At 43.1% G+C, this 27,274-nt stretch overlaps 1 protein-coding gene across 2 annotated transcripts in view; it reads left to right on the top strand.

Moving 5' to 3' along the window:
- The window catches only part of Dnah3 (dynein, axonemal, heavy chain 3), a 172,819-nt gene that overhangs the window by 11,998 nt on the left and 133,547 nt on the right, over nucleotides 1-27,274 (top strand). For both annotated transcript variants that reach the window (NM_001427640.1, XM_039101168.2), the window contains 12 exons: nucleotides 478-667; nucleotides 2,498-2,693; nucleotides 6,520-6,645; nucleotides 7,422-7,617; nucleotides 9,256-9,435; nucleotides 13,868-14,004; nucleotides 15,613-15,718; nucleotides 15,901-16,079; nucleotides 16,567-16,751; nucleotides 17,893-18,016; nucleotides 25,198-25,351; nucleotides 26,073-26,217. In NM_001427640.1, coding sequence (NP_001414569.1) covers nucleotides 478-667; nucleotides 2,498-2,693; nucleotides 6,520-6,645; nucleotides 7,422-7,617; nucleotides 9,256-9,435; nucleotides 13,868-14,004; nucleotides 15,613-15,718; nucleotides 15,901-16,079; nucleotides 16,567-16,751; nucleotides 17,893-18,016; nucleotides 25,198-25,351; nucleotides 26,073-26,217 — 1,918 coding nt within the window. The remainder of the gene's footprint in view (nucleotides 1-477; nucleotides 668-2,497; nucleotides 2,694-6,519; nucleotides 6,646-7,421; nucleotides 7,618-9,255; nucleotides 9,436-13,867; nucleotides 14,005-15,612; nucleotides 15,719-15,900; nucleotides 16,080-16,566; nucleotides 16,752-17,892; nucleotides 18,017-25,197; nucleotides 25,352-26,072; nucleotides 26,218-27,274) is intronic.

Raw genomic sequence — 27,274 nt, 5'->3', positions numbered from 1 at the left:
CTTAGGAAATGGAGACTCTGAGGACATAGTTCACTACATGGCAGCCCATGATGGGTAGCCATTTTCACCCTACTCAGAAAGGCACTCAGTTACATCTGAACTTCAGATAAACAGTGAAGAAGATCTTTTGTGTGAGTGAGGCAATTATGCTCTGTATTTTTTTTTCTGATGACCCTATCAATCATAAGCAGAATGTAGCCCATGGATGCATTTTGAAAATGGGAGGAATTTCTATAGGAGCTCCAGCTCCTAAAGGGAAAACTAAAGTACTCAGAGTTGAGCAGTTCTCTTCTCCTTTAGTAAGAAGATCCTGCCCATGGCCTTGTCACGTGAATTGTGTGTGAAGTGACCTGAAAAATGCGTGAATGGCTGCTGTTTGAACGGCTCATTGGCTGCTTGATGGAGGATTGACTGGTGGGTGAAATAGGCAGGCACCGCCATTTGCTCATTATTTTTTTCTTTCTTTATTTCTGGAAGAGATATTACTACTATTTGACCAATGGTATCCGAAAAGACATGATTGCCCCAGAGGATGAGGACGTGATGGTGCGAATTTACAAGCTGATCCCTAAGACGCTGCTGACAACTCCAGCCCTCGAACCCCTTCAAGTCTCCCTTAGGTCTGAGAAGGAAAGTGACTATTACTATAGCCTCATGAAAAGCATCGGTAAGGCTGGGCTTCAGTGGGCAAGGGGCTGCCTTTCTTTTGTCTTTGAATCTCTGCTTTGTAATTGCCGATATGAGGTAGCTGGGAAAAATCAGTTCAAAGGAGGAATGGTTCAGTTTGTCTCCTGGCTTCAGAGGTCTGCGGTCATGAGCAGCTACTTCTATTGCTTTTATGTTATGATGGAGCAAAATATCACACAGCAGGGGCGTGTGGTGCCACTGAGATGGCCACCTCATCCCACTCAGGGAGCAAAGAGGAGAGAAAGAACATGTGTGTGCTAATAGGCTTCTTCCTTTGGATTTTGCTCTATCCAGGTTTCCATCCTATTAGATGGTCTCTATCTGCGACCCAGGTGGGTCTTCCTTCTTCGGTTAATGGCTCACATGTCAATCATCTCTAGAAACATCCCCACAGACACACCCAGGAGCACGCCTTACTGATCTCTCAGGCATTGATCAGTCAAATCAAACTTACAACCAAAATGGACCACCACACAGACAATTTATCAGTCATCCGCCTGATTTCACTGAACTCACCTTTGATGTAAATGTTTCCTCGTCCCAGGCACCATCACTAAGGTTTACCTTTGAACTGACCATCTTCAAATAGGCATTCTCATGACCTGACAATCTTGGTAAAAAGCAGGTTCTGATTTAGTTGCTGTGCATCTGGGGAAGATCCCAAGATTCATGACTGACAAGCTTCAGGTGCTGTAGATGTAATAGACACAGACATTACCCTGTGGGTACCTTCAAAATGCAGCTCAAGACCTGTCAGTTCTCCTAAAGGTTTTCTTTATTCTCTTGTCCATTCATCCTCTGCAGTCTGGCGCCTCTACTTTCATCCTGTTTTACAAGTCCTCCTGGACTTCTGTTTCTGTGCTGTTGCCCTGTCACATCTGTAGCTTTGGATTCCTCCTTGGACCATTAGCTCCTGCGTGTTATCACTGCTCCCCTCTATCCTGAGCCCAGTGTCTTGTACAGACCACAGACCACACTGGGAAGCATTTAATGACAGGAGATATAAAAGAGAAAGGGGAAGGATGATCCTGTTATTTTTCTGCCTTGTTATTGCATGTCTACCAAAACCTCTAGCTATTTCTGTTCCCTAACTGTCTAATGAAGTCAGCGTAATGGCTGTCTTTTATCACACAGAAATCATTTCTAAGAGTAATCATGTAAGGTATTTTGCTTCTAGCTCCAACTTGCTTTCTGACTCATACCTTCAGCGTCGCCATTTGCACCTGACGTGTCTGCCGTGGTCTAGCTCACAACTCCTTGAGCAGACCATCTGATACTTTATGTCCATATGAGACTCCCATGTCCCCAATGTTCTTCCTTTAATAAATTCATAATCATTCTTCCCAGTGCAGCATAATTGTCACCAGACAAAGATCTCACCAATCTTCCTTTTCTAACAAAACATATTTGATGTCTAAATTTCCACTTATACATATCTGGTGCTACTTACTGTAATGATTTTTTGTATAATTCTCATGGTAAGTGAACTCAATTAATCACTAATGGAGTTCCAGCAAATGCTAATGCACTGTCAGAAGAAAATCAGGACTCACACTTAGAATCCAAGCACTCTACACTGGGAAGCCACACTTCTTTCAGTGACATATCTTCAGAAAGAAAACCACATATACCAACAGAATGGACTGCCCTCAGTTAAGTCATGTCTAACAGCTTACCCGGACCCAGACAATGAGGAGGCATTTCTGGGTGTAAATGGCCAGAGACACATCTCCATCTGGAGTGTATGAAGCCAGGAACTCCGGATGTTTAAAGACCCTGCCTAATTGGACATCCTTTGTCTTCACTCTAGTTGACTACATCCTCATGGACCCATTGGAGAAGAAAAGGCTGTTCATCAAGAGCATCCCTCGCTTGTTTCCTCACAGAGTGATCCGGGCCCCTGTGCCCTGGCACAACATCTACCAGAGTGTCAAGAAGTGGAATGAGGAGCATTTGCACACAGTGAATCCCATGATGTACACCCTCAAAGAACTGTGGTTTTCAGAGTAAGGAATTAGCCCCTGGCCTTTTGGTCTCCTTTCTTTATTGTCCAGCACATAAGTGAACCTCTTCAGTATGGCACAGTGTGAGCAGCTCTTGTACTGCAGTAGAGTGGTACCAACCGAGATCCTAGACAGAATGTGTGAGCTCTGAATGTGAGCCTACCTACAAGCATAAGAAGTCCTCCTTTGCATTCCCAAAATACATTCCCCCTGCCTGTAAGCCCTGGAGCATGGTGGGTAATAACTCACACTTTGAGTCATTCAGTTTGTGTCCAAATCTTATCTCTGTTTTGCAGGTAGATGGGTGTGCTGCCTTGCATCTTCAGGCCTTGCCTTTTTGGTCTCTAAGTTTGAAATAACATGTTTTTGCTTTATAGGGATATTAAGAGAAATAGGTAACTCAGTACAGTACCTGCAAAGTATTTAGTACCTGATAAAACTTCAGTACCCAAGAGGAATGAATTCATCATCACCTGGGCTGTGGTGCTTGTCACCCTAAATTACAATTCTACAATTTTTATCTGTCTTTCCTTTTGAGATGTTTAAAGGCTTGGGTCTGTTTTTCTTTGTGGAGTTCAGTTGGCAAGTTATAGTCTCTCAGTTTTATTTATCAATAATTATATTCACTCTAGGAATTATAGGAATCTAGATGAAACTGAGTGGAGACCCTTTTTCTTCCTAATTTCCAAAACTGAGGTACACAGTTGACTCTTGCTATAGGAAGAGATTATTTCCAGGATCTCAGCTACTATTGTTCATGATCTCTCAAGCCTTTTATATAAAATACTCTAGCATCTTCATAGTCTCATACTTTCCCATACGCTAAAACCATCTCCAGAGCAATCATCCTGTCTAGGACAGTGGAAGTGCTATGTTACAGGGATTGTTTAGGAAATAACTTCAAGAATAAAATCTGTACCTGTTCAGTACAAAAGCATTTTTTTCAAAATAATTTTATACACAATATAGGTTGAATCTATGGATGTGGTACCCACAGATAGGAAAGAGCAACTATAAATCTTACTGTGTTACTTTTCTATTGCTGTGAGAGAGGTCACAGTTAAAAGTAACTCAGGGAAGAAAGGGTTTATGTTGGCTTGCAGTTCCGGAAGTATAGAGTTTATTGAGGCAGTGAAGACATGGTAACAGTCAAGGAAAGCATAGCAGCAGGATCAGGAGGTCACCTGATCATGATCCCCCACACATGGGGAACAGAGGGAAGAGGAAGTGGGGTGAGGCTAGAAACCCTCAAAACCTTCCTACAGTGATTGTCTTAGTCAGGCTTCTTGTTGCTGAGATAAAACATCATGGCCAAAAACCATCTTGGGGAGAAAAAAGAGTTTATTTGGCTTACATTTCTATATCACTTTTCATTGCAAAAGGAAGGCAGGACAGGGACTCAAATAGTGCAGGAAACTGGAGGCAAGAGCTGATGCAGAGGCCACGGAGGGGTGCTGCTTATGGCTTGCTTCCCACGGCTTTCTCAGCCTGCTTTCTTATAGAACCCTGGACCAACAGCCCAGAGAGCTAGCACCACCACTCACAGTGGGCCCTCCCTCACCATTCACTGATTAAGAAAATGCCCAACAGCTGGATCTTATGGGGGCCTTTTTCTTAATTGAGGCTCTCTCCTCTCAGATGACTTTAGCTTGTGTTAAGTTGACCTGAAATCATCCAGCACAGTGGTGTACTTCCTCCAGCAATGCCTCCTTGGTATTCCCCATTGTTCCCAAACAGTGCCATCAACTGGGGACCAAGTGTTAGAATACAGGAACCTATGGAAGACATTCTCATTCAAACCACCACGCCAACCCCTTTAAAGTGCATGTACAGTAGTTTTTATGTTTGTCACAAGTTTGTGTCACCCTTGCCACTATCTAATTAAAGGATTTTTGTCATTCACATCCAATCCATCCCTCCAGCCCCTGGAAACCACTAATCTTCTTTGTCTCAGTAGAACTGCAGATTCTGGATGTGTAATATATACTGAATCATGTAATGCCTGGTCTCTTGTGTTTGGTTTCTGAATTGAAACCATTCATAGAGAAGCAAATATCAGTAACATTTCTTGTTATAACTGAGTAATATCTCATAATTTTGCAATAGCATATTTTGTTTAACCATTCTACTAGTTATTCTGGGATTGGGGAGAGAGTGTGGCTTTTTAAAATGGGCACAAATCAGATGGGAAAGGTTACTGAAAGGCCAGGCTAATGAATCACTTCAGCTCATTAGAAAAATCAGGGGCACAAAGTCAGCAAGGGTAAAGATTTGTCAAGGAAATTACATGCTGGTTTTCCTGTGTGACCCAAACCGGTCAACTTTGAAAATTCTAAAAGGAGAAAACTCACTTCGGATGTCTTCATTATCTGTAAAGCTTATGCATTTGGGGGCTGTAGGGAAATGAAGAGAAGCTGCGTCCACTGATGTGAGAAGTGGGTTAGGAGTCAATTAAAGAGAAAGGAGCCACACCAGTGTCAGATGTCTGTGTGGAGGGTAAGGTCCTCAGGCTCACCTGTCCTAGAAGAGTTTTGTGTTCCGTTACACACAAAGAAGACTAAGTTTACTACCTCCACCTAATGCAGCCCAAGCAGTGGCATTTCAGAAGGAAGGGTGTCTGATGGATTATTAAAATAGATATGACATCAAGAGGCCAGCGATAGGATGAGCTGAGGACACCGGGCAAAGATCTAGTTTGAGAAATAACAGACAGCCATGATGGAAAGAAGCAACTCATAGAAGAATGGATGCTGGAAAGAGAAATGGTAGAACTCGTGAGAGGTGGCAAGTGGCAGAGCGTCCACAGATCCAGAGAAAAGGGAGGGGGAAAAGGAGCAATGTAGGAGGGATGAGGGGTCATCCATTTACTCAGCAAATATTCAGAGTGTCTACACAGTACAAGCAGAGACACGTAAGGGCTGTGTGGTGAATGTGTGGTGAACCTGCCCAGAGGGTGAACAGTGTTGGTCGAGAGCAATGTAAGTTCAACCTAACTCATAGAAATTCCAAGTAGCAAGGCTAGGGAAGTGGCTTAGTTAGCAGTATGCACACATCATGAGGATCAGAGTTCATTCTCCAGCTCCCAGGTAAAAAGCCAGCATGAAGTCACATGCTGGTAATCCTAAGAATGGGAAGGTAGAGACAGGAAGTCCCCCGGGTGCTTGCTGGCCAATCAGCCTAGCCTACTAGATGAGTTCCAGGCCAATAAAAGACCCTGTCTTTAAAAAACAAGATGTCACCCAAGGAAAGACAGCCAAGGTTGACCTCTGGCTTGCAGAGAGAGAGAGAGAGACAGACAGAGAGAGAGAGAGAGAGAGAGAGAGAGAGAGAGAGAGAGAGAGAGAGAGAGATGGGGAACAGAGAAAGACAGAAGAGGGAAAGAGAAGAGGAGAGAGAATTCCAAAGAGCTTCATCGAAACCATCATGAATGAAGCTTTGGGCTTAACTTTTGCGTTATAGCAGAGAAAAGCCAGAAGTGTTCCATGAACATGCAGGTTATGCTTCTTCTCACATGTTGCTCAAATTCAGGCCACACCATTCACACAGCAAACTGTGAATGGTGCCTCTGTCATTCTTCCATGCAGCAACGCTGGGCAGTGTTTTAGTTTGAACAACAAAAAGAATGGAGCGGTCGGGGCTCTTCATTATGTTCTGCTCTACTGTACCCACCCCACTTCCCTTTCAACCCACAGAAACTGTCCAGCATCACTAGCTGTAGGGAGTGCTATTCTAGCTTAAGAATTCAAAAAACAAGAGCATGTGTCCTTTGAACTTGCCGCACAGGATGGATAAGTCTTTAACTGTGGCATTTCTTCCTCACTTTTGGCAGATTTAAAGACCTCAGGTTCATTCGGACAGCAGACTTACTGGCTGGAAAACTGCCTCTGCTGCCTCATGAGTACCAGGAGGAGATACAGAAGCACTGCCTGGATGCGCGTCAGGTTCTACTCTCCAAGTTAGTGCCTCCTGCAGAACCGGGCTATACTATTGTAAAGATTTAAAACTCCCCAAAATGAGAACTGATTTCCCCCTGGGAATGGCAGGAAGTTTGCTGATTTCCCACAATATCTTCTTGTTCTGTCTCCATCATGTGCCTATCCTCTGGCAACCTTATTTCCAATTGCCCTCTCTTCCCCTCCTTCCTACACTCCCTCTGCCTTTCCAGAACCATGTTTGGTCTCATTGTGTCTTCCTTGTGATCCTCTCAGTCTTGGTGCTAAGTCACTAGGTCCTGGGATGGCTCATATTGAAATGACCCAAAATGAATAGCCTCAAGGTCCAAAGTTAGAAAAAAGGTTTCAGACATTAGGCAATCCTTTCGCAAATTCTTCCCTTTAGCAAATGCATATAGTACTATATCCAGAATCAAAAACATTACCAAGTGATGAGTTTACCAGTCAGTCTGTCTTTTGCTGTGACAAATACCAGAGAAAACCAACTTAGGAAGAAGCTCACATTTTCCGAGCTTTCTACCCATCATGATGGGGTAGGACTGTTAGAGTTCAGTGGCTTGCAACACAGTGGCAAGAAAGCAGAGAGAAAGAATGCACTAGAGGCTTCTTCTTGCCCATTTAGCTGAGCCTCCAGCCTGTGGGACTACACTGTCAACATTCTGCCCCCCAGTCAATCCTCCCTGGAAACACAGTCACTCTCAGGAGTGTGCTTTAGTAACCTCCTAGGCTCACAGAGCCTCAAAAAGCCACTTACCTGGGTGTTGTCCTGTCTCTGTAGATGGATCCCCACCTGTGCCCAGCTTTTTGTGACACAGAAGGAACGCTGGGTCCACTTTGCTCCCAAGAACGACTATGACTCCTCCCGAAACATCGAGGAATACTTTGCTTCTGTTGCTTCCTTCATGTCCCTACAGCTCAGAGAGTTGGTCATTAAGTCCCTCGGGGACCTCGTTTCTTTCTTCATGATTCACAAGGTTTGTAGGGGAGTCCATACTCAGCTCTCTCGAGGTAAGACAGCCTAGTTCAAGCTCGTGTATGTCCTCGGCAGTGAGCCAGGTCAGATGGTGAGGTTCTGAATTGAACACACACTGGTGACTGTTTTTCTTTTTTAAATGCCCAACGACTTTTGTCAAACCATCACCCACTACTAAGTTGATTTAAAAAAAAATCTCTGAAAGCAAATTTCCAAAAACTTTTTCTTAAGAGAATGAAAGAATGATCACACACAATGGCATATGTACCCCTTTCACTGTTGGAGCAGGCCGCTGGTTTTCATCTCTGGTACAAAAGATGGAGTTGAGACCTTTTGCTATCAACATTTGTCTTAACATTTAGGGGCTGTTGTAAGCTCTGGTTGCCAGGGGTGACTTGCTGTTTGATCTTTGAGAGGGAACCTCCAAGAATGAAAAGCTAGTTGGGGCCTTGTAAAACTGCTTCAGTAAAGAAGAAATAAAAGTGTAACACACGAAACCCTGGTTTTCAAAGCATTGCAATGCCACCCTAGATTTTGACAGCCTAGGGATCGAGGGAGAATGTTCGAAAGCTTATGCTGTGTGCATTTTTCACCTTTAAAGTATAGTGAATATTTTGATTATAAATATAATTTTTAATTATAAATTATTCTGATTATAGAAAGGTCGAATTCTAAGCATTTTTCCAAAAGCCCATGCCTTTTATCCCTTTTATCTTAATAGGTGAGATACAGGCAGGTAGACCTTGGTTAGTTGCTCAAAACATATAAAAGCCAATGATACTGCATTTGGGCTTCAATGACACCCTGAGATGTCTATTCTGTAGCATCCGTAGTGGTGTGCGCCTACTCTGTGAGGCACATAGGGAAAAAAAATAAACTTCTACTTCATTGCATGTGTGGGATAAGATTCCACATAAAGAGAGAAGTAACATGTTTGTTTGAGAGAAGCAGAAGTCTGAGTGTTTGATACACTTCTAGTCTTCCCTCAGACAGTCTAAAAAGCTGTCAAGCCAACAGCCTTATGAGGTCCACACTGAGCCCTGTAGTTTATGAAAGGGGTCTTGTGTTACTCGCTCTCACAGAGCCTTGTGATAGCTCCTTACCAATGCTTCTGTTTATGGAAGTTGACATTCTGACTGACATGCTCCATGTGTTCAAGGTCATTGTCATTTAAAGTATGCAGGTAACTATCCATTGCTCCGGATCCAGTCAGTATGTTTTTATTAAGCACCTACTAGGTATTAATATCCGTCGAAGGTATTTTGAAGCAAAGTGATGAACAAGACATAGATCCTCCACGCAAGTTTATAACAGAGAAGGTAAAGGGAGAGTAAAAATTCTTCTAAGTGGATGATAAAATAACAGGAAAGAAGTAGTAATATGGAAATTCAGAAGTGAAGGAAGTAGAGAGATTTATAAGAGAGTTTTTTGAGATAACTTTGAAGAGGAGGAAGGATTTAGAGATAGGACAGGAGACCTGGGTTAAAATCAACTATCCTGTGGAAAGGCCTTGGGAACTAGAGAAGGCATAAGCTCCCAACAGGGTGGACTTACCTGTAACCTGCTGACATCCTTTCTTGGTGCTTGGATAGCTCTATGACTGGATAGCAGCACCTGACGTACCTTGTATCTCCTCAAGGATGGAAACGATTTTAATGAGCCGTACCAAGAGATGGACTTCTTTATACCTCAGCTAATCACGATTAAACTTGAAGTGGATGATCCTGTTATTGTTTTCAACCCAACTTTTGATGACTGCTGGCAATTAATAAAGGAATCCTTCTTGGAAATTATTAAGAATTCTAATGGGATCCCCAAGGTATAGTATTTGCCTAATCATTCACTTATATTTTTATATTTGAGTTTGTTACTCAATAATCAAGTGGCTGGTTGCAGCGTCATGGTCCACGTGGTGTCAGTCAGGCAGTTTAACTAGCACCCTCCTGTTCTGAGGAAGATTATATAGGTCTTTCCTCTGTCCCCCCAAATTTCTGCCTTTGTATGCTGCCCCAGAAGGAACAGACAAATTCAAAGACCTCCTACGTGGGTTAACAATTCATTGAAGATGAGCTGGCATGAATTTGCCAAAGATTTTTGCAAAAATAGATACCTCGTTTTGTTTTAAGGTTCCAGGCATCCATGAGTTTGTCTGCCACTGTTGAGTTCTAGGAAGAGAAGAAAACCCTTCCTTTCCTGGCTCAAGCTCTTCACCTTGAGCTTCCTTTCCAGAGTGAAATTAATAACAAGTAAACTTTGTCTACTAGGCAAGATGTCCACATGACCTAGCATCTTCCCAGTTTCTTTTGGGTGGCTGGTATGGCAAGAGGACCCATGTCTAGTTCCACATAGGGAAGGTACCTGTGAGGTCTCTGTTTCTGTCTCTCTATCTCTGTTTCTTTATCTCTCTTTCTCTCTGTGTCTCTCTCTGTCTCTGCCTCTCTTTCTTTCACACACACACACACACACACACACACACACACACACACACAGAGAGAGAGAGAGAGAGAGAGAGAGAGAGAGAGAGAGAGAGAGCTTAGATTTATAGAGAAGCCTGTGACACGAAGACTCAAATTTCACCAGAAAGCCCTGTGCTTGGAGTTCTGAGTCAAGTCAAGCTTGGTTCAACGTGAAAATGAGTGTGTAGAAGGGGAAGGAGTGGGCGCCTCCCTACAAGCAACGTTTTTATGAAGGAAATGAAAGAGAAGACTATACTTTGAAGCGATAAGTGTGAGGCTGGGGGCACATGAAGTATACACCCCTTGCGTCTGTGTCTGCTGTTGATTGGCAGTGTTTCCAGGCAGCTGGAGCTGGAGCGTCACCTTCTGGGCTTCCAGCAGCACTGCAAACAGCCCGGCAGGAACTGGTACTACACTGCCAAGATGATGGACTCAGAACTCACAGTCTGGACAGGGTTAGAAAGCCAGCCCTGCATACACACAAATGGTGTCACTGGACTATGGAAAGAAACCACAGACACTGAGTTCTTTTCTAGTGGAGCCTGTAGCACCACCTTCCTCCCAAAAGCTCAGGCGTTTTGCTTTGAACTTAATTGCAAAAATTTAAATTATAGCCCTTAGGGTTGAATGCCTATGACATACATGTAAAACCAGCTGAATGGGCATCTCCTACACCTTGCCCCTGATATAAGTTGAAAAGGTTTCAAGTGGAAATTTAGCTTTGTGTGTGTGTGTGTGTGTGTGTGTGTGTGTGTGTGTAAGTGTGTGTGAGTAAGTGAATGTGTGTATGTGTGCATGTGTGTGTTTTGTATTTATTTGTTTATGTGGTATGTGCACATATCTATGTAAGTACACATACATGTGATACATGTGTGGGCATGCATGTCTGTGAAGGATGGAGGTCAAATGTCTTTTTAATCTATCTGGACATTATTTTGGGGGCAGAATCTCTCACTGAACCTGGAGCTCTTCAGTTAGGCAGCTTAGCCTGTGAGCTCTACCTGTCTGCCTTTCCAGTACTAGACTCACAGATGCATCACTGCGCCCAGCATATTCATGGGTGCTGGGGATCCAAACTCAGGTCCTTGAGCTTATGTGGTGAACACCTTATCCACTGACCCACCTCCCCAGACCCCACTAATAATTTAAAACATAAATAGCATTCGAGCTGTAAAAAGGAAAGTGTATCAGTGAGAGTTACTGAAGGGAACTAAAATAAACACGGTGGGCCATGGGCCTGAGCAGTACAAGCCAGGAAGACAGGCTGATGTAATCCAGACTCAGGTGAAAGGGGTGAAGAAGATGGAGACATCAAAGATTAACAAAATGAGAGGGGAAATGTAACACATAGAACCGCAGTGGATGTCGTACCCATGGTGCCACATTACCTTTATATTTTAACTTTTCATTCTTTGAGGATTCTGTAGATATATACAATGAAATATAATCTATCCACCCTCAGTATCCCCTGTATCTCTCCTGCGTTCCTTTCATTATGAGGAGAGTGCGAATATGGTTACGGCAAGGAGATGCTGGGCCAGCCTTTGTCCTGAGGGCAGAATCCATTCACTCAGCATTGCTGACAATACTAATGCCAGAGACATACACAGAGGAAGCCTTGACCATGCTGGGAAGACCAAGAGTGCAGAATCAGAGAGCTGAAAGGATAGGTAGAAAGTAGCAGTTTCCTGGATAGAATAGGATCATTCTTGTGTACATCTCAAAGTGTCCACAGGACATAGGAGAATCTCCACATTCAACCCCACAAGAAGAATTCCTTTCTCTGACTGGAGACTTCTTCCCAACACAGGCTCCACAATCCCGTTCACATGGAATCTATTGAAAGGCCTGGGGGATATTAGCTATGTCTTCCTGGGCTCCCTTTACCCAGGCCCTGGATCAATGCTGGTCTTGTCTCTTGCTTTCAGGCTTTGCCTACAACACATCCACAACAAAGAAGTTTTCCTCCTAAAGCCTTTGGGTCATCCAAAGAGGACCGAGATCACATGCACTCATTTCAACCCTTTCTAAACTGCTGCTCTCTCTCATCCAAGACAGATGTGTCGTTTATAAGGCATAGAACGTCAGAGAACAGTCTGAAGATCTTAACTGAACCAGCCGTTAAACATTTTCAAAGCAGACAAGGTCCTGTGAGATGGTAGTGAGTCTCCAGAAGGGACTCTACAGCCTGCAGGAGCCATGTACATGAAAATACTCTTGGAGACACACATGCATATTCTATTTAAGAGCTGGGGAGGTAGTCCAGTTATAAAGTGTTTGCCCCACAAACAGAGCTGGAGTGGGAGTGTGCAAAACAGGTGGTTCTCCAAAACCCTGGTTAGCTAGCTTACCTGATAAATGAAGTCCAGGTTCAGTCAGAGACCCTGACTTAAAAAACAGCCCTGTTTCAGGCTGTGTAGTGACACACGCCTGTATTCTCAGGACAGAAGAAGGTAGCTCTCTTTGAGTTCTAAGTCAGCTAGGGCTACAAAACAAAAAAACAACCCTCTGTCTCGAAAATTAAAGTTGAGAGTGATCAAGGAAAACACTCAGTATTGACTTCTGACCTCTGGAATATATGCTCACAGCTGATACACACACATGCACATATTTGCACAAATGCAGACATACGTCAGAGAAGTGGGGGCATACTTCTTTTACTTATTCTTGTTTTTCTAAGCTAAGAGTGTAACCCAGCACCTTTCTGTTTTATACAGATGAGAGGTTCAGTGAGCAGTGGTTTCCTTGGTTTCACTCTATCTTTAGAACTGAGTTGGCCATAAAGCTTTTAGTGTTGGGTTTTAGTTGTCATCAAGTAGTCCCTGTCCCCACACTCACCTGAAACATATAGATAACCACTATCTGTAGTGGCCAGTGGTTAGTGATAGTCATATTTTGAACCCAGTCTCCAGATCTCATTAGAGGAGTGAGGAAAGTAGTGGGGAGGAGAGCAATACCACTAGACTATTCACCTACTGCATGCCATTTATTGAGCACGTACTAAGTACCAAGCTCTTGCAAGGCCTGAGAATATAACAATGAATTTGTCAAATAAAGCCAGCCACTTAGGTTGGGGAGATAGCTTAATTAGTAAAGTGGTTGCTGTCTTAGTATGAGGACCTGAGTTGGATGCCTAGAACCCATGTAAAAAGTTAGGCGTGGCGACACATGCTTGTAATCCAAGTGCAGTTGGGTCACAAAGACAAGAAGTTTCCTCAGGTTTTCTGGCCAGCCATTCTTAGCCTAATAGTCAGGTCCCAGTAAGAAACCCTGTGCCTGTGCCAAAAAACAAAGTAGATGGTTCCTGAAAAATAACACCTAAGGTGTACCTCTAGCTGGTTTCCATATGTACCTACACACACACACACACACACACACACACACACACACACACACACACCCCTCACACAGGAACACACAAACATTCACACATGAATTATTCCTTTATTGTATTTATACTTTCGGGGTCACCTAGAATAGTGTATTACATAGTCATTTAATTTCAAGAGTGATGAGTACCAAGTAGATCTGACAGTGAACATTAAACACAGAAAACCACATCCCTTGGGAGCCAAGAAAGGATTCTCTAAGAGGAGAGAGTGGGGAAGAGGAAGGGCAGAAGGAAGATAGAGAGGTAGAGGGGATAGTAGGGCAGTTCTACCACTAGCCAAGAGGAAAGAAAGCAAAACTACACAGTCACATCCCTGAGCCGCGTCTGTGGTGAGAGGTTGTGTTCGCTGCCTTGTCTTCTTGTTTGTGTGCCATTCATACCTGAGAGTGACTTCTATTCTTTAGGTGGAATCTATCCTCTTCCCAGATTTGAAAGGCTACAACATGATCCTTGGAACTGTTGATCCTGAAGAAAACCTTGTTGCAGATTTTTTGAATCAGACTTTAGAGGTATTTAACAAAAATCAAGTTGGACCTCACAAGTAAGCTGGTTTCGCTCTATCTTTAGAACTGAGTCGGCCATGAAGCTTTTACTGTTAGTTTTTAGTTGTCATCAAGCAGTCCTTGTCCCCACACTCACACATAGGTAAGGACACTGGCCCGTGCTTACCCGCACTGTCTGACTGTCTGACTTCGTCTTCATTTTACAGACAGGAGAGTGGAACTTTCCCATTGCTAGGTCGAAATCAATAGGAAAGTTGGGACTCAAGATACAGATCCTACTAGATTTTTTTAAAAAAAAATCCCTATTCACAGGGGCATTGAGCATTTCAGGGATTTTGAGAAATAATATCCTTCAAGATCTGGGACAATAAACTTTTGGGTTTTTTTTTGTTTGTTTGTTTTAGAGTCAGGTTCTCACTATGTAGCTCATGCAGGTCCCAAAACCATGATCCTCCTGCCTCAGCCTACTGAACATCAGGATTGCAGGTGTGCACCAGCACACAGAGAGAAACCCATGAACGGTCTCAATCAATGGGTTCACATCAGTGTAGGACAGCTTTACGCATGAAATGTCTCCCTCTATACACATCTTAAGTTTGGAAGTCACATGATGAGATCGCCCTAAACCAGTGGTCATTCAGTTTGCCACCAAATGAATCTGACGCAAATGTGTTTTGTTCTCAAGTCTGAGGGAAGAATTCTCTGTTGTGGGGGCTGAGACCATCCTGTGTATAGTGGGGTGTGTGACAGAATGCCCAGTTAGACCCATGATAAGCCAAGAGGAAGCGCCCCACTGAAACACTGAAAGTATTTCCAGACTTGGTTGTGGCCAAAACCCTCCTGTGGGGCAAAATCTATAGTTGTGAACATTGCTTTATCTGTGTAGAAATCAGTCTCGTGTTTGGAATCCTGATTTGGTGTATTTTATGTGTGGGGGCTTTCCTGCTCATGGGTCTTATACATTCACTTCCTTCTAGACTGACAGCAGTGCTATGACTTTTCTTAAGTCCTGGGGTGTCTGTGGGTTTGCCTGACACTTGGAAGTGTATCTTAGGGCTCCACCAAACCATTCTGCATACTCACCCAGTACCATCTGTATGTTAATCCAAACTGATTTTAAGTCAAACCATTCTAGATGTATCCTCCAATTGGGAGAGAATTACCCAACCATTCCAGCATGATATGAAAACAGATGAGCCTAATTTCATATTCCATAGGTTACTTGATTCCAAATTTTCATCTGAAAACTAGGCATAGAAGTTGGGGTTTATAAGGAAGGTTGGGTTCTGATGCTTGCTTCACATTACTATAAGTCAGCATAGCATTAATTGTTCTACATATCTTACTATAGCTATGATTTATGATAACTTTATAAAATATGGTTTAATATAGCCACTTAAAATAAAAATGCAATGCTGGTCTTAAAAAACAATCCAAGTTAAGTATCTTCTCTAAATTTTGTGTAGTAAGGAAGTTACAAAATTGGGATTAGAAACTAAAATCCTGAATTTCTAGTTATATTCCTATTCTATTGTTTTGTTCTTGGTCTGAGTTCATGTTTTAAACGCTATTATTTACTCTAGTTCCTCCTTTACCCATCCAATTCACTGACCTGTGTTTGTGTGCTTTATTCCTCAACATGAAAGATATTTAAATGTATACAAAAAGTATGACGACTTACTGGACAACACGGCTGAGCAAGACATCAGCACATTCTTGAATGATAAACATGACATTGACGACTTTGTGACGGTAAGAGATGCCACTTGGAGTTCACACCCTGGCGATATATGCTACAGTCAATTCATTGAGAAATCAATGTTTTGTTACAAGCACCAAGCTTAGTGTTGGACTAGGATTGCCCCAGGGGAAGGCTCTGGGCAATGGGTAGAGCTCAAATACTGATTGAACTATGAAAGTGCTTCTTTCTATAGAGTATCAACAGCATCAAAAAGAGAAGAAATGAAATTGCATCCATGCACATCACCGTGCCCTTGGCCATGTTCTGTCTTGATGCCGTGTTACTAAATCATGACCTCTGTGAGCGAGCCCAAAATCTTAAAGACCGTTTGATTCAGTACCAAGTAGATGTAAACCGGGAAACCAATACCAGGTATAAAAATTTTAGGGAAAAATTGGGCTGTGCAAATGACTTAATGGCTAATGTTCTTGCCATGCAAGTGCAAGAAATAGAGTTTGGATTCTCAGAATCCACATACATGCCATCTGGGTGTGGTACGCCACCTGTGTTTTCAGCCTAGTAAGGCAGAGAGGCAATGGAGGATAACTCACATCAACCACAGGCCTCCACATTGGTGTAAATCCAGATGTGCACATTATGAGGGTGGTGGTGATGATGGTAAGGGTGGTGATGATGGTGAGGGTGGTGATGATGGTGAGGGGGATGGTGGTAGAGATAGCGATGATGATAGAGGTGCTGGTGATGGTGATGATAGTGATGATGGTGGTGACAATAGTGGTGGTGATGATGGTGAGGGTGGTGATGATAGTGAGGGTGGTGATGGTGATGATGGTGGTGGTGATGGTGACAGCAACGACGATGGTGACGATGGTGGTCATGACCATTTCTTTCTCTGTAGCATTTGTAATCAGTACAGCACCATTGCTGATAAAGTCAGTGAGACCCCTGCCAACACCGCGGAGCTAGTGGCCCTCATCGAATACTTAAAGAAATCCAGTGATGTCACTGTGTTCAAGCTCAGGAGGCAACTCAGAGATGCAAGTGAGAGGCTTGAGTTCCTGATGGATTATGCAGACTTGCCCAGTAAGTCTGGGCCACACATGTGCTCATGCATGCGCGTGTTCCTATATAAAATATGGAAATATGCTGTACTTATATTTTTTGGAATAAGAACTTGGGAGAAAGTAGGTTCATAGCAATCCCACTACTTAGTTTTAAGAAAACCGCTGTCCAAATGCCCACGTCTTAGACGCACTAACACTCTTAGACACAAGAATTTAAATCACATGAAAGGAATCTTGTTAAACAAAAAGAATACACATTTAGAGGCTTGACCTGTAGTTTTTAGTCCCCTATATTGGCATCTAGTGCCTGATGTCCATCAAGTTATTATCAAATGCAGAATCTTTTGATAAACTGGTTGTTTCATTTGTCTATAATCTTAATGTGGTTCTACCTGTGAAGGGCTAGAACCTGTTTCTGTATACTTTAGAAGGAAAAAAAGTTCAAGGCCCTTTAGTCCGCTTAAAGGCTTTCCTGGATCAAGTTGGAGTTTTAAAGTAAGGACTAAATTACAAGGGAAAAATACCCGTTCTTCAGAAATCATTTTCATCTGAAAACAGTTATGAACTCCATGGTCCAAACCGTATTGTGCTGTGGAGCATTGACAGACTGGGAACGCAAGGTCATTGTCTAAGCAGTCACCCATACATTCAGACGCTGTGCCATTGACTACATGGAGACACGTTAGACTCTCAGTGGATCTCTACCTCCTAAGTCCACAAGGACATCTTCATTTACCAGAGCTATGATGGACATGGTGTTTGAATAGCACTGAAACTGTTACTATTGCAGATGACGTGAGGTGCTAAGAGGTAGAGGAGAGGAACTCCATCCTCTGTTCTCAGAAGCCAACCAGGCAGAGTAGTTAGAGCATAGGCCTTGGGATTGGTTGGGCTTGAACTTGAAGTCTGTCATGGAGCAGTGCAACCATGGCCATGCAGATTTACTGCTTTGTTTCCCATTTGTGGAAATAAGGATAATAATGCTGTCTGCATGCTAGCATGGTCCCTGGTAAGTGCCCAGTGAACACTGGCATTCATTCATCCATACAAACCCATTCATTTACTGGCACCCGACAGAAGTGGGGCTTCGATGACCCTTGACCTGCTGAATTGATTCCCACACCCTGAAAAGCACTCTGCAGCAGACTCATGTTTTGCAGATGAAGATATCAAACTGAACAGCAACCTGTTCCTCTGGCCTGACCAGATAGAAGATGTCTTTGAAAATAGCCGAAATCTACTCCTTAGCAAGAGGGATCAGGCGGAGATGGACCTCATCAAAAGGTACAGACAGAGCCTGGGGTTACTTTGGGAATGAGGCCAGGCTTTCTAAACAGCCACCTCTAAAGAGCTGTGAGGGCAATGGTTGAAGTTTTTGGTGGAGAAGGAAGTCAGGATTGCTCTCCCTAAGCTGCTTCACTGTAATAAGCCCCTCCTCCCTGGTTCGAATAGTGAGAATGATACAGAGAGAGACGAAACCGAGGCTTGTAATAACAGCTTCAGTGGGAGTGAGAGCAGAAGTGTGAGCCTTACCCTGTGAGATTTCAGGACAGGGAGAATAAAGGCATGGTATGGGGGGTGAGCCATGGTCTGCCCTGCAGCTGCTCCTGCTCAGTGCTAATGCAGCTGCAAAATGTCTGTTCCTTCAGTCCACGCCACAGGCACTCATTATGTGCTTGTACTACGTGCTGTCCTCTGTTCAAGACATGAGTGTGTATCTGGCTATGAAATGAATGCTTTAACCCAGCAACAGAGAAACACGGACGAGTAAGAATACTTTTCCACCTAAAGCTTTGTTCCTACCTAACTGGGTACCATCTTTCAGATCCTAAAATTAGTCTGCTGGGCAGACCGATCTCTTTTTAAGTTCATAGATTATGTTTCGATGCAGTTTAGATTTTCAGAAAAACCTAGCAACAACCACAAGCAATCCCAGTACACATAGGCAGCACCTCCCAGTATATTTACCATCTGCACGATTAACGTTAACAGAAAGCAAAGCCAGTTTTTGATGGTCAGGTGGAGCAATCCATGAGGTTTTGTTCGTAAGCCTCACATTGGTCATCTGAAAAGCAGGGTACACTAGAGTCTACCTCACCGTGCTGAAGGGATGGTGTGAGATGTGCAGATTATGCCTACATCAAATCTGGTGCGTGGTGTGAGCATTCCAAAACTACATGCTTTCCCTCTCCTTTAACAGTAAGTGAGCACTGTTGGCCGAGAAATGCTTTCTTATTTCCAAAGCATAGTGGGTATGCTCTTAGACTATTACAGTAATAGCCAGGCATAGTGTCACAGGCCTTTAATTCCAGCACTCAGAAGGCAGAAGTAGGTAGGGTGTTTGTGAGTCAGAGGCCAGCCTACTCTACAGAGTGAGTTCCAGGACAGCCAGAGCTACATAGAAAGACCCTGTCTTTAATAAAATAAGAAGATCATTATTGTAAGTATGAGGTGTGATGGGAGACTGTGCATATGTGGGGAATAGCTCTGGGAGGAAAAATCATGTCACTTGCAGTGTGGGAGGAGTGCAGGGTTCTGCTCCCTGGACCTGCAAGAACTCTGTATTGGAGTCAACAGCTCTAACAACAGAGGCTCAGTAAGGCTCTGGCAATGATGAGTCCTTCAGGAAGCTGGAGCATGATCAAAGGGCTCTCTCCTCCCTTCCCCTGTTTGGCCCTGGGCAACATTACCAGCATCCTCTGAATATCAATGCTTGTTCTTCTGTGGTTCCAGTTCTCATTGTCCCCTTGGCCACAGCGGTCATAACAGTTCCCTTCACTGCTAGTAGTCAGTTAACCTTTTGTTGTTTGTGTTGGCTGCTTTTGCATTACCACCACACATCTGGCAGAAACAATGCAAGAGAATAAAGATTTATTTCAGCATGTGGTTTCAGAGGATCTGAGTCAATTATGGGGACAAGGTGGAGCGGAACTGCTTAGAAGTGTGTGGTGGAAGCTGTCCTGATAGACAGTGAAGCAGAAAGAACAGGAAGGGGACCAGGGCCTGGCCCATCACCTTCAAAGGCTACCTACCTCTAATACCTACTTCCATCAGCTAGGCCTGGACTTCTAAAGGTTTCACTGGCTCCCAAAACAGCGCCACCTGCTGGACAATCTGAATTTAAAACATCCGGTGCTGGACTTTGTAGACCCAAAGCAGAAAACCCAACCTGTATCTACTCCTGTTAGAAGTCCTTAGTCGAAGTTTTGAAGTTTCTTACATTGTTGGTTTTTGTTTGTTTTTTTCAAGATAGGGTTTCTCTGACTATGCTAGAACTTACTCTGTAGACCATGCTGGCCTCAAACTTGGAGATTCACCTCCTCTGCTGCCCAAGTGCTGGGATGAAAGGCATGCGCCACCACTGCCTGACTACTTACTTTGTTGTTCAGAGTGAATTTTATCTTGTGCCAGAATTGTGGCCAATCACTACCATTAAATCCCTCTATTACCTGCACTTGGACCCCAACATAATACAGCAATTATATTGTGCTAAGCCATTATGCAAAATCCCGAAGGATGATCATGGTAATATTTTCACATGATCACCATGTCTGTGTACTGTTGTCCTCTAGCAAAAATCATAACTACTTTTGTCAGGTCTTTCTCTTTCATGTAGATACAGTGTTTAGAGATTTGGTGATGTAAAAAGATATGCTGCAGCTGTAGTTGTGGGGACAACAGCACGGTCCACCTTGTCCCCACCCCTATTTTGCTCACGATAGATTTAATTGTGAGTACAAATGGCAGACAACACACGAATGTGAGCTACTCTCTCCCATGGAGCATAGCAGAGGATCCTTTGGCGTCTTGGAAAAAGATGGCTGAGGGAATGGGTTCACAAAAAGTCCTAAGGATTTAGACACAACACTGTACTTTCCAAGTGGCAGCTGCTTGAGGTTTGGTGAGATTAATTCACTATTAGGATATGTTTAGTGCCTTCCAGAATCTAAAACAACAGCTTATTATAAGCAAAAAACAAAAACAAACAAACAAACAAAAACCCTGACTGGGAAGAAGAATCAAACAAACAGAAGCAAAGGCAGGATGTCTTTCTAAGCAGCCCAGGCAATCAAGCAAAAGACAAGGTGGCAAAGGCCATCTGCCCGTCTTCCCCTTTGTGACTCATTGCCATCACTCGTCTCAGAGTCCCTGCCCTTGTGTGAGTGACAGGTGGGAGGGAAGATGGAAGACAGAGTGGGGACATGTAGATGCCCTTTGAAGAAAGTAGGCAGGAACCAGCATGGTCGTTGTGCCTGGTGTAAGTCAGAGGCGGGCTCATTTCAGAAGATACTTGATAAGAAGTACCTGAGGGAAGATGTGGAAAGGAAAGAGCTGAGCACCATCATAGACAGCATTGGGCAATGGCTCCCTGGTGGGGAGACTTGCTTGGAGGATGATGTTCAGCAGAGGTTATAAAATCAGAGAATTGGATGCTTACAGTCTCAGTAATGAGTGTGCATTTCATTTTATAACCACAGTAGAAAGTTATTGAAGATTTTCCAACCCGGGACCAGAAAGGATCTAATAAGATTTTTTTTCTTATGTTCTACTTACTTGAATGAGAAACCGGATAATGAATGGCTATGTTGCACCCCATTATTCCCTCTCCAATTTCTTTTATTCTAAGAGTCTCCTGGACACCTTCAACTCCTATTTATCCCTTTCAATTTATATTTTTAAGAAACTAGATTGTTTGGCAACAACAGTAGGGTTTTCTGATTGTACCTCCAAGATGTCTTTTTACTGGGCTCGTCTGTCTTCTTCTGTTTCCCGTGAAGTCTTAAAAGTTGACTTAATCATGCTCCTAATATAGTTCTGTTTTTATGGATATTAGGGAAAACTTGAGCAATCTGTAGCTAAGTTGTAATCATATGCAGTAGAAAGAAAAATGAACTGGGCAGATGGCTCAGTAGGTAAGCGTATTTGCCACACAAAACTAATGACTTGAGTTCAATCCCTAGAACATGTGATTAAAAGGAAGCCAACTCCTGGGAGTTGTTCTCTGATGCCCATGTACTCCTGCAATTACACACACACACACACACACACACACACACACACACACACACACACACACACACGGGCACATGCATGCACACACTTTTAAAAATTCAGAAACCGGAGAGATGTCTCAGTAGTTAAAATGCTTGTTGGTATCTGGATCCCCAGAAGCCATATAAAATGTCAGATGGGTGTAGATGGCAGCCACCTTTAATTTCAGCCTCGGGGTTCTCCAGAGCAAGCTGGCTATATTGTCAAACTCGGGATTTGATTAAGGAACCCAGATTTGGTGAATAATATGGAAGAGAAATCCAAGATGATTTCTTGCATCAACCTTGGCTTCAGATGCATGACCACACACATGTACGTGTACATGCATATGTGTGCCAACATACAAGCGTACCATACACAGAGGCAGACAAAGAAATTGAAAATGTTAAGATTTAAGCAATATTAGTAGAGAGTCAAGATCCTAGTTTTGCCGTAAAACCTACATGACCTCACAGAGACCGTTTGAGAAATTGCATCCCAATCAGAAACTGAAGCTGATTGGCAAACACAGGCTCTGGAACAAACAGGAGTTCGGGGTGGGGGTCAAGGTTACTTTAGCCAAGACTCACAAGGTCATTCTAGAAGCTGCTGATACTGGACTAATAGGACCCAGGGCATCTTCCTGAGGGCAATGTCCTCTGCAGTGATCCATTAGCACTGGGGTGCTGGATGAGGAAAGATGAAACTGAATTACATGTAAGCCTGAATAGTGAGGATTTCTTGGAGAAGTAGCTTCAGACCCAGGTCTGTAAGATGTACTTGGCCAAGTCTATCCACTCCACCTACATACTCATCCACTGGCACCATATCAGGGCCAGAAAGAAGTAGTACACATCCCATCCATCATTGTCTGTCTGGCTTCCCAGAAGCATGTTGACTTCTCCCTCTGGTGCATAATTGATGACTTCGATACAGAGGTAATGGGATACACAGTAATCTTGACTCACCAGCAGGGTCTCTCTCTCTCTCTCTCTCCCTCCCTCTCTCTCTCTCTCTCTCTCTCTCTCTCCCTCCCTCTCTCTCTCTTTCTCTCTCTCCCCCTCCCTCTCTCTCTCTCCCTCCCTCCCTCTCTCTCTCTCTCTCCCCCCCTCTCTCTCCCCCCCCAAATAGTTAATGTCAACATGAAAACACAGCTCCTACCTCAGCTAAAAACTGGTGCCCCTGTCTGGAAAGCACAGATTCGGGTTACCCCTAATCTCTGTGTTCCAATCTGATAAGTCTGATGCAGTTTTTATGGAAGCAGAACAAAGGAAGTTATAAATTGAGGCACTTTTCAGACACTTTGGTAGATATATCATGTAGTTGAGTTTACAGCAGAAGTAGCAAATTCTATGTTGCCAGCCCAGATGCTGACATCAGTCTGAGCATTTGGTTGCCGGAAGCTAGTGGTCTGCAAGACTAATGCATTCCAAAAGGCTTAGTCACAAGGACATTAGGTAATACACAGAGGTGAGCAAGAGAGCTAAAGATAGCCCAGGAGAAATTATAATTAGACTTCGGCACCTGCAGTATCTCAACCTCTCCACTATCACTGGAATTTCAGTTAATCGCCTTTGCAGAGAAGGTCAGTGAGAGATGGGACTTTCCAAGGGCTTTCATTCATAACAACACATCAAAAAGCCTACAATATAAAATGCTTATTCTTAGATGCCCATAGACATTCATTAATAATTAGTCATGTTTCAGGACTCAGAAAAAATTATAAGGAGCAGAAATTATACAATTGTATATGCTAGATATCTTTTGTGACACAACATAGCATCTTCAGACAAGGCCGAGTTATTTCACAGTGCCTCTGGGGCAGATCTCCCAAGAGCCACCCAGCTGTATGCCTGGGTGTATGTCTCTGGTACCAGGTCTTCTGTGAAGCTGGAGTCAGAATACTGTCCCAGGCTGTGTGCTGGTCTGAGGGTCTCACTGGCTGACATCTAATTCTGGTCTTGTTCCATGGTTATTAGCAGGGTTGAGCACCTCATTGGCCCTTGGGTCTAATCCTCACCACATGAGCCTTTCCACAGGGGAGTAGTTTTCCTTCAGAGTAAGACTGAAAGAGTGAGCAAAAGAAACAGAAACTAACCTTCTTGTGAACTTTCTTGGAAGGAACAACCCATCCCTTTTGTCATATTTTGTTTATAAGAAGTGAATTACCACATCTAGCCCAAACTCGAGGGAGCCAATTATACAGTATATGAGACAGGATGTAGGGATCGTATCAGAGATTGCCTCCTACATGATGCAATTAGAGATGAAATGCAAGCCGAATCACTTGAAAAGTAACCCTCTTAAAAGTACTCTTAGGAAGAAAAAATATTTAAAGTTAAAGTATTTTAAAAGACTATTTCATAGAATTAAGTATCTAAGAGCAAAATTTATGGACTGTCATTAGCGCTGTTCTTGGTGACAAGCTCTTGTTCATTCAATGAATATTGATTGTTGTCTGCATTCCTGACACTCTGCAACTGTTGGGACCATGGTGAATTAATGAAGGAAAATGTATAGATTTACATTCTAGTCAATGAGAGGCAATACTTGTATAGTGATTGTGACAAATGAAGCTCAGTGCTGAATAATGTATTAGCATTATTAAGTTCATATTTTTCTTCATTGTATACTGAAGTATAGAGAATTTAAGTGATGTGCCCAAAGATCACATAGCTATTAAACATCAGAGTAGACATTTGAGCCAAGCAATCCTGGCTCTAGATCCTAGCCACTAAACAATGGGTTACTACCAAACTGAGTAAAGGAAGAAACAAATTGAAACCAGATTTGCTAATCATATGGATGGGGTAGAGAGATCTGGGAAGATCTCTCCAGTAAGTCCAGCTACAGTGGATAACACAAGGCAGTTTGCTCACAATGCTCTGTTTTGTTTTCCTTGTTACTATCAAAAATATCTTTATAGATTTATTCATCTGCCTATATATCTAGGGATTTATCCATCCATCCATCCATCCATCCATCCATCCATCCATCTGCCATATCACTCACTCATCCATTATTATTGTTTTGATCTCCTCCCAACTAAAATGCATTTCCAAGAGAATATGGATATTAATAGCATACTTCAAAGATAATTTTCTGATGCCTAGTTCTGGGATATATCAAGCTTTAATAATAAATATCTAATGGTGGAATGAATAAACAATGCATAAAGTATATATCTGAGCATGTATTTATCTGAACAGGGAAATTCTCTCAGCATGTTTAGTCACCAATTGTCTCATGCCAGCCCATGTCCAGCCCATGAATCATAGGTGCTTTAACTTGTTTTGTTTTTATTTATTCTTTGCTTGCCTTTAGATAAGTGCAGAGTCAGGGAAGTGTCAAAAGGAGAAACCCTTCCCAGGATGATAACTTGGGAAGAGCAGAAAATGGGAGATTCCGATGTAATGGGCTGTCTTTGCTTTCAGGTGCTCAGAATTTGAGACCAGACTCGAAGGCTACAGCAAAGAGCTGGAAATGTTCAGGAAGCGTGAAGTGATGACTACCGAAGAAATGAAGAATAATGTGGAAAAGCTTAACGACCTCTCAAAGAACCTAGATCTGGCACTGACAGAATTTGAGGTTTGGAACATCACGATAGGGACTTGGGACCCTAAGGGCTGGTCATTTTGATTCTTAGTTTATGCACACAACAGCTGTCAGGTGCACAGCACTGTTTGCTTGGCCCGTCCTCTCAAGTATGTTCAGCTACCTTTCCCAACATGTTGTCTATATTTCAACAGGCATTTGTAAGTCATGAAGTAGCCAAAGATGTTAGAGCAAGGTAACTGCTTATGCCTGTTGTGTATCCATTATGTTCTGAGTGATATGGAAAGGGATTTGTATAGTTTGGGGTTTGTTACCCCAACACCCCACTTATTAAAGTATGGGGGAAGAGACTTGGAGCCACTAAGCTACCTTCTCCAAAGGTCAATTAACAAGTTGTTTTGTTTTGTCTTTAAACACTGAAATTCTTACCGTTGAGGCAAGTTAATGTAAGAAGGCTTGTAAACAGTCATATGAACAAGTAGGTTTCATGTAGAAATTATGAACATGACGACAGATCTACTGAGTGTTAGGATAACAATGACAGAGCAAGCATCACAGTATCAGTTTCCAGCAGCTAGACCTCAGGAACCATGGCCCTCAGAGGCAGTAGAAGGACCTTCTTGCTAAGTCTGCCCATTGAATGAACATCTGCCTTCTCCACTTGGCTTTCTTGGGGCTAAGGAATTTGTCGTGGAGGTTTCCGGGGTTCAAGAGAACCACCTATCTGACAGACAACCTCCTCCTTTCCTCACAGTTGATCAACAAGGAAGAGGAGCTGCTGGAGAAGGAGAAGAGCTCCTTCCCTCTTCTGCAAGTCCTGATGGTCAACAAAATTCCCTATGAGCAGCTATGGGTCACAGCCTATGAGTTCAGCACCAAATCAGAGGAATGGATGAATGGTATGCTAAGTTCAAATGCTGCTGGGACAGCAGGGATGGAGGTGGGAATGAGAGTCTACCTAGCCAGCTCTGAAACCAGATCTGCAATTTGGATTCCAGCCCTCAGGATGAAGACAACCATAGTTTATATTTTTAGATGTAATAAAAAGAGGAGAGAAGGAACCAAAAAGCAAGAGACCCATTAAGGGATTTAAATCAGATCAGCACTCAGAGTCTTCGTCATACTGATGATTACAAGAAGCAGGAAAGAGATTGAGAATTGCTCCTCTGTGGTGCTGCTTTGAGAAGGGTCAGAGTGCCATGGGAACATCTAAAATCTACCCTTCACTCTAGGCTCTGGAGTCTAGGGAGGCATCGTGTGGGCAGAATCAACAGAACATAATGGACACATAAGGAAGGAAGAAGGGGCCACTCCTCATCCTGGAAGTGGCTTCTATACCAACTCAGTGTGCCAGCACCTAGTTTTTCTTGTAAGATTTAGGTTTTAGTGATTTGGCAAAAACACTGAACTGCAAAGATGTGTTAAGTGAGCGGCGAATTTGCATTTGATCTAAGCAGCCCTGGGGACTTGGGGGTGTTTATGAGTCAGTTAGCTGTATCATAATGCAGGAAGTAATGCTAATCTAGAATGTTCCAACAGGAAGTAGGAGCAGTGCCATGGGAAGATTTGGGTTGAATGTGAAAGCCAAATGCTAAAACTCCTTACCTGCACCCCCTGAAAGAAACTAATATTTTGAAGTACTGATGTGTCACTCATTTAAAATTTCTAGGGCTGGGGTATGGGAGACAGAGAGGGGAAAGGAAAGTGGATTACTGAGCATGGATCTCCCCATCCTGACTAAACTGGTTGTCAAGACAGTCCCCACAGTTTACCTGTCTCCCCTACCTCATCACATGCATCCCACCCAGCTTGTTTATGTTGTTTGTTTGTTGTTTGTTTTAACATGGTGTTGAGGACCCAAACTCAGGCCTTCACTTTACCCACTGAGCCATAGTCTTTGTATTTCTTTGTTGGTTTAATGATTTCAAACTTTTACTAAAATTCTTAGAACTCTAG

This window comes from Rattus norvegicus, chromosome 1, assembly GCF_036323735.1.
Source record: "Rattus norvegicus strain BN/NHsdMcwi chromosome 1, GRCr8, whole genome shotgun sequence".
Lineage (NCBI taxonomy): Eukaryota > Metazoa > Chordata > Mammalia > Rodentia > Muridae > Rattus > Rattus norvegicus.
Note: the sequence above shows the minus strand (reverse complement) of the source record. Positions and strands in the feature narration are given on the sequence as shown.